The sequence below is a fragment of the Caenorhabditis remanei genome, chromosome X (genome assembly GCF_010183535.1).
Source record: "Caenorhabditis remanei strain PX506 chromosome X, whole genome shotgun sequence".
NCBI lineage: Eukaryota > Metazoa > Nematoda > Chromadorea > Rhabditida > Rhabditidae > Caenorhabditis > Caenorhabditis remanei.
Genome location: NC_071333.1, coordinates 20,477,032 through 20,484,876, shown reverse-complemented (window position 1 = coordinate 20,484,876; position 7,845 = coordinate 20,477,032). Strand labels below are relative to the sequence as shown.

At 38.7% G+C, this 7,845-nt stretch overlaps 2 protein-coding genes across 2 annotated transcripts; both read right to left on the bottom strand.

The window, feature by feature from the left end:
- Positions 1-1,848: 1,848 nt before the first annotated feature.
- On the bottom strand, positions 1,849-2,465 carry GCK72_026098 (uncharacterized protein; the record flags this gene model as incomplete). Its single annotated transcript, XM_053736655.1, has 5 exons — positions 1,849-1,947; positions 1,997-2,096; positions 2,150-2,230; positions 2,293-2,407; positions 2,456-2,465. 5 exons carry the CDS (start codon positions 2,463-2,465, stop codon positions 1,849-1,851), a joined length of 405 nt encoding a protein of 134 aa, XP_053580221.1.
- Positions 2,466-4,913: 2,448 nt separating this feature from the next.
- Positions 4,914-7,604, bottom strand: GCK72_026097 (uncharacterized protein; the record flags this gene model as incomplete). The annotated part of the gene is made up of 5 exons (XM_003101996.2): positions 4,914-5,520; positions 6,208-6,294; positions 6,851-6,943; positions 7,012-7,125; positions 7,498-7,604. The coding sequence occupies 5 exons, from the start codon at positions 7,602-7,604 to the stop codon at positions 4,914-4,916; spliced, it is 1,008 nt and encodes a 335-aa protein (XP_003102044.2).
- Positions 7,605-7,845: the final 241 nt, after the last annotated feature.

The following is a 7,845-nucleotide window of genomic DNA, read 5'->3' as shown; positions in this document are numbered from 1 at the left end:
GTTTGCCTAAACTTATATTTTACGAAATTGAATAAAAAACTAAAACTAACGCTAACTTTTCCTTTTTCAGTGTTGTCTCCAAACATATTGATCATTCAGAAAAAACGGACATTGTTCGAAAAAAATTTCGCAAAAATGCAATTTTTCAAGCATTAGATTAGTTTTGTCTAATTTCGTACCTTAATTTTGACTAATATTTTGGTTTCCGACAACTAGTAATGCCTACACAACGTTCTAAGAATATGCGATGGCAACTTTCCGAAAAAATCCAAACAATATATGACAAAGCTCACAAATAAGACTTTTAGAATTCAAAAATAAAAAAGTTTTTTTTTCTCAAAAGCAGTTTTTAAAATGCAATTTCAAATTTAATCACTCACCACTTTTTAGAACTTAATAAAAATAGTGAGTTCTTTGAAGAAAAACTCAGAAAAGTTGGGGGAGGAAAGCATTCAGTAGCTAACCAAAGGGGAAGAGGATTACATATGCATAGAAGTGTTCGTATAACTCATGGACACTCTCTGTTTGCTTGTTGGTTCAATGGAGCGCGTTTTCTGTGGTCTATGCCACCTGCCTCTCCTTCTTCTTTGATCTGGCGCGTCTATGTCGCGTTTTTTAGAAGTGAAGAGCAGTCATAGTCGCTCAAACGGGGAGAGGAGGATACATATGCATAAGCGTATTCGTATAGCCCATGTACACCCTTCGTTTGCTTCTTGGTTCAATAGAGCGAGCGTTATGTGTCACCTGCGCCTCCTCTTTCTTAGTCTGGCTCGCATTCGTCGCGTTTTAAGATTTGTTGTACTGAATACAGACAGAAGAATACAGACAGAAGTTCCAACGATTATAAGTAAATTCAATAAATGTTTTCGAAAATGTTTTTGATTTGTTAGGGAAAAAATTCTTAAGAACGATTTTATGTAGGTTTTAAAGGTTTTTAGAAATATACTTGAGAAAAAATTGGCAAAATTTTCTGAATTAAATTTTGCAAACAAGAGTTGTAGTGAAATAAGTTCAAAAATTCAAATTCCGGCGGACCCGAAATATTGCAAGTCTGAAGTTTTGTAACGTTGACTTACTTTTTCTTGGTTCCAATATTCTATTCAACTACCCTTTGAATATAACTTTCCATACTTCTACATTTCCCCTCTTGCGAACATTTTTCTGAACGATCGACCGTCCTCTTTCCGTTCTCTCATTCCGAAACACTTTTTTATTATGCAATCTGATGTTTCCTCTCTTTCCCTGCATCTCAGTTTTGCGCGCTCGCTGCGCCCATTGTTGCAATATCTATTCTACAAAATCGCTTCCATTATTTTCTAAGAGGAATGATGACGTTTATTTTAGACACCATGAGAAGTTCAGAAATGCGATCGAAAAAGAACCTAGGCGGAGGGAATATCTTATAGCTCAGATAGAGAGAAAACTCCAAACTATAAAAATACGAAAATCACTAAAAGGGGGAGGACGACGATGACGAGTGGAAGCTAAAAACGACACCAAGAAAGACCATGAGAACTGCATTTCCCGTTTTTTCGTCTATTTTCTGAGTTATCTTATGTATCTTTTGTCAATTACTCTAATAGTATTCTGTACTTCCCTACTACTTTGAGAGTACACAACTGAACACAGGGACTTTCAAAACAACTGTTTATTTTGACATAATAATTTTTTAAAAAGTCTTTGTCCGCCAATTCCGCTTCCATGTCGAACTTTGTTTCTTTCACTTTCTGAAAAAGATAATAAAAATAGGATGTCTGTGAGTCATACTGTGTCAGTTTTTACCTCTTGTCGTATCAGCTTCACTTCTATTCATTCCAAATCGTCTCTCAACATTTTTCTTCTTTCCATCTACCGCTTCAGCACAATGTATCCAGCTCTCGACTGAGCATAGTGCTCATTCAGCAGGTTCGATGCCCGAACAATCCACTCTTTCTTTTCAGTCTCTTTCTGGAAATACACAGTGTTTCAGCATAAGAATTATGTTATTCAAACTCACTGATCGTTTCCAGCTTGATCTTCTGACTGCGTCTCCAACTTCTATAACTGTTGGTGCAGAGTTGCTGCGCTGTGTGGGTCGAAGATGGATGAGCGGAGTGCTGAAATTCAGAAGCTGTGTTTGTGTGACCACTGCTCTTCAGAATAAACTCACTCATCTTTGCATCCTTGTAAACTGCCGACTGTCCAGCATTCTTCATCGCGGCGAGGTACAATCAGTGATACTCCCGAGTACCTGGCAGCAGTGAAGCGGGGATTTGAATTTTCCCAGCTGCCCTCATCCGCTTAGTTCGGTACTTCCGGAGCTCTCCTTCGCTCTGGTAGTCTGGCGTTGGCTCGATGATTGGAACTGTGTCAGGAATGTCAGATCCTCCTGACCAGTTCATCGAGTTGCTTGGATCCAGAGGAAAAACTAAAAAGGATATTGGTATATTTTAAACGGGTTCATCCCACAACTAACCTGTCACCATAACAAAAAAAAACAATTAAAACTCAAAAAAAATCATAGAATATACATAATAGGGGCGAATCGCATACTGGTAGCGATTCTCAGAGACGTATGAATTGCCTCTCGGTCGTTTCCTTTTTATACTGTTCCCAAGCTCCGCCCTCTTCTGTTCCCAAGTTCCTCCTCCTTCTACTGTTCTCTCGTTCTCTCTCGTCTATCTGCGTCTTCTTTCTCTACCATTGTCTCTAGTCTTGTTTACTTTCCAGGTGCACATCAGCCAAACAGATTTGTGTTAACAATTTCACTGTGACCTCATAACACTTCATGGCACTGTGTCACTGTGTACCCTTTATTCGACCTTCATTATTATGTTTAAGTATTCACCGGGCTCTATCTCTGCACTCTCTCATTCTCTCTCTTTTATGAATGACACATTTTGTGATCAACAGCTAGAATACTTGTCCCTCTGCGACAAAGGACTTTTGTGAAGTCACAATAAGACTCATGACTCGCAAATACATGGGCTTGCTCACATTCTATGAGAGCGCACAAGAAAAACATTGGTTTATTCATTACTGGTTTATTATAGAAAAAATGACTGGATTGCAAAATTTATTGCATATTGTATCGGATCTGCATCAATATTGCACTCCTTTGATTTCTTCCTTGTTTTTGTCTTCCACCTCTTTCAAATCAGGTTCTTCAGCTACATACAACCTTTTCCATGACGACCCCAACTTTTAATTAATCTTCAACGTCCTCAGCAGAAATTTGTGGAGAATTCCGGAAGTTTGCTGCACAAAATAAGGAGCACTGTTGTGCAATTGCGGTGGCAATATTCTCGGTTTCATCTTGCTCATAGGTTGGCTCATCTGAAAACATGTAATCAGATTATACTTGATTCTCGTACTTTTCCTTATCATTTTGACTTCATTGTCTAACATTCCTGACACCCTCATCTTTTTACACGCTCTCGTAAAAATGACGAAATACCAAGTCTAATCTGATTTCTATTTAGTGTACATCAGTAAGGACATGTGATTGTTAGTGAGTCATGACTCAAGGTTACCAAAAGATCAGCTGGTTGGTGTGATACGTGTCTAGACGAGAAATTCGCGGTCACGTCTGCTTTATGTATGAAGGGAAAGGGAAAAGCGCATAAGAAATAGACGAACGACTAGTGCAGGTGTTAACAAGAAAATAGAACCCCTCAATTTTGCATAATGATCGAGGTTGAATGTAGCAGGTTTGGAAGCAAATGATGAATCACAATCACCAATTTTATGATGTGATTTGAGATGAAATCGAATGGAATCTAGACAGCTACAAGATGAAAAGGGATTCCGAAACATTGCTATTGTAGTTACATTTTATAATGGAAATCTAGCGCGGTTCTTCGTGTTACTCATTGGTGTAATGTCTATATTTGTAGGGAGTGTAGATAAACCTCAGAACAGCAGAGTTGTAGTAGACGACTGTTTTGTGTGAGACATTCTTAAAAACTTACACATTTACAATAATATACTTCCGAAATCTCACTGGTGTGCTATCAAAATGACAATTCAAAAAGTTACATATTCTGATTAGTAACCTTTCAGGGAGGTCTGTGACACGACGTCCTGATAGTCTCGCAATATTGATTGTTTATGGAATAAACAGATCACAGGTAGAGCTTCATTTTTGTAGTTGACGACTTTTTTCTACGGGCACATCCTAAGAAGTTATCAATCGTCAAAGAATTTTCCCGCAATTGTTGACAGAGTTATGAGCCATCAAACTTTTCTTATGGTCAAGCATTTTAACGGTGAAAAACGGTTATTAATTGAAATTGACTTTTTTATTTGTTTTTCATGTTTTAATGCATTTTTCAGCTGAAAACTATTAAAACGACCCGGAGGACTAATCTTTTCACAATTCAACACAACCTCTATCTCCTACTTTTTCTAGGTTTTAATTGCTATTTTTTATTCAGACGACACACACACAAAAAAATATAAATCAGAAATAGGATACAATCTCACGGCAAATTAATATAAATGGGAGCGGGGAATGAATGGTTTGAAATATACAAATCTGAGAAAAGATCTGGAAAGTTGGGGGAATTTTCGGAATTGGGAAAATGAAAAAATCATACTTGCAATGGGCCGGGTGAAAAAATTTGAACTAAAATTCTGAACGAAATTTTGGTTTTTTTTTTTTAATTTTCCCAAAACGTCGAAATTTTGACTATACTTCAGAATTCAATCAAAAGCTGGTTATGCTTCAAAGAATTAAATTTTTTAACGTAAAATTTCACAAAAATTGGTAAAAAAAGATACGTTTTTTGAAGCCGGGCCTCGAAAATTCGAAAAAGCCATAAAATTTCGAAAAAGCCATAAAAGTATGTCAAAAGATAATAATTAATGATAATGAAAATGGGTTAGAAGTTTCGAAACTAAGTTATGCAAATGCGCTCTGCCGGAAAAGCCATTTACCACTCCTCATCAGGATCTCCATACCCAAAGTTCATTCCCGGTCGAATCGAAAACGCCGCCGCCGCATTTTTCTCCGCCTCTTCAGAATCATAAACCTTAATTTTCATCTGAAGGTTGGTAATTGTCACCATCAGACGCTTCTTCTTCTCCTCTTCCTCTTTAACAGTCTCCTTCAGATTTTGGATTTCTGAATCCTTAGCAGCCAGCTTCGCCTCATGTTGCTTCGTGAGATACTCGATTTCCTTTTCCTTAGCAGCCAACTGAGCCCCGACCGCCTCCTGTGGCTTCTTCGCCTCCTGGAGCTCCACGTAAAGCTTCCCTAGCTCTATATAGATATGGGTTGGCTCTGCGATCTTCTTAAGATCTTTCACTCTCTCCTTGTGATTCCTGTCACTCAACTTCAGTGTGCTCTCCAACTTCTGGATCTGTTCCATCTGCTTCTCACAGTTCAGCTGGACCTCTGCTATTTGCTTCGTCATCTCCTCGCTCTCATTAACCGATTCCCTCAACGCTGCCTGGAATCTGGCGATTCTCGATTCCTGGGTGCGAATCGTGTCCAGGAGATTTTCATTGGCCGCTTCAACATCGGCGTACTTTTTGTTTCTGAAAATAATAAATGAACAATGGCCTGAATTTCAAAAAACCACTGAAAGAGGTCCGTGACCGAGTTTTTCAACACGTGGTCTAAAATCCCAAATTTATGAAAAACTAGACCTAGTGCTCTAAATGATTGAGGGCTTATTTTGAAGCTTTAGAAGGAAAAAATAGAACATCACCGAAAGAGTGAGATTTGGTTCATGACCGAGTTTTCTGCCTCGTGGCCTAGAAATCCAAATTTTGAAAAAAACTAGTCCTCGGGGTCGTTTTGATGGTTTTCAGTTGAGAAATGCATCAAAAACATGAAAAACCAAGAAAAATGTCGACTTAAATTAATGGCCGAGTTTTCCACCTGGTGGCCTAGAAATCCAAATTTTGCAAAAACTAGTCCCCGAGCATAAAAAACGTTCAAAAATGCCCAAAAGCCGCGGAAATCACTCGAAATCACCGGTAGCCGAGTTATCCCCCTCGTGGCCTAGAAATCCAAGTTTTGCAAATACTCGGCCACAATCAAATTTTGATGTTTTTGAGCACTTTTTCGGTTGTTTTGAGCAATTTTTGACATTTAGGAAAGAAAAATTGAAATGAGTGAATGAGGTTTTTGGCAGAGTAACCAAAGAACCTCAAGTGTCGTTAGCCTAAGATGGCCAAGAATTAAAGAAACTGGTGGCCTAGGAACCCCGGAAAACTCACAACTTGTCCCGTTCGTCACTGATTTTCTTGATGTGTTGGTTGAGAGCGATGATTTCCTCTTCGTCTTGTTTGAAAAAGTCGTGTGACCTGAAAACACAACTATTTGCTTTCATCTGATGATCTAGGAACCCAAAAAGGCGATGGCCTAGAATTTCAAAGCGCCCGTGGCCTAGGATTTCCAAACAATTGATTCCCGAGGTTACCGCCACATGGCATGTTCTGAATCTGTGGCCTATGACATCTCAGAGTCCGTGGCGTAAAAAAAATGACCTAGAAACTTCAAACTGGTGGCCTGAGTCACCAAAAGCAAAATAGGTCGTATTAGGGTTTGTAAAAGTCAAATTTGGTTCATGACCAAGGTTTCCGACCGTGGCCTAGAAATCTAAATTTTGGAAAAACTAGTCCCCGAGCTGAATGAAGTAAGTTGTTTCAGGGCTTAGTTTGATGGTTTAAAATGAAAAATTAATTGAAAATCGCGAAAAAAGTCCAATTTGGTTAATTGCCAATTTTTTCAACACGTGGCTTAGAAAATAGAGAACTCGAACGGCCGAAACACTAGACTCTACTTATCGAGTGGACTAGATTGCCTGAATGTCGGTCGCCTAGGAAAAAAGATAATCCATTCCGTTCTCCACCCACTTACAGCTCGTCAGTACGATCCACAGCCGCCAGTTTGGTCTCCAACTTCTGAATTTTGGTGTCCCGCTCGGCGAGCTCCTGCTGGAGCTTTGCTTCTCTGAAAATGTAGGAAGATGGCCTAGAACTCCAAACAACTGGTTGCCTAAAATCCAAAAAAAAACTTACCGCGCTCCGGACTCGATCAATTTTTGATCAGCTGCCGCCAGTTTAGTCTCCAACTCTTGGATTTTGGCGTCCCGCTTGATAAGCATATCCTGACGGTCGTTGACCTGATGTTGTCTAAAAATGTGGAGGCTTAGAATTTTAAAAATTTGCTTGTGGTGCCCTTGAAAACTCAAGTTGCCTAAGAACTAGTTTCAATGCATTTTTGATAAGTCACTAAATAGTTTTTACACAATTTTGACCAATTTCAAGTTTTATGGGCTTATTTTGAAAGTTTAAGAAGAAACATCAGTTGAAAATAACGAAAACACCCAATTTGGTTGATGGCCGAGTTTATCAAAACGTGGCCTAGAAATCCAAAATTTCCAAAAACTAGTCCCCGATGTCAAAAAGCTGCTTCAGGGATTATTTCAATGGTTAAAAATGGAAAATCAGTTAAAAATCACGAAATAAGTCAGTTTGGTATTTCTCTTGAAAAAATGAACTCACAACATTCCGATATGTGAAAGATAGTTTTTGAGCTTATTACGCCCTGGAACATTCTCAGATTGTTTGGGGATATACTCAGCTGAATCTGAGAACACGCCGTTAAACATCTTGTGAACAGAGGGCCACAGAAGTTCTAAAAAATCATGATTGGTAAGCGAAAATGAGAGAAAAAAAGGAAATCTTATGAAAATAGGCTAAAAATGCAAAAAAAATATCGGAGAATTAGCTACAGACAGATATAGCTGACAATAGGCATGGATTCTAATGAGTTGAGTGTATAGACGAAAAAAAGACAGTGGACACACAGACACACAGACGGAGGGATGGTGGTCCACTGAAAATGAATTT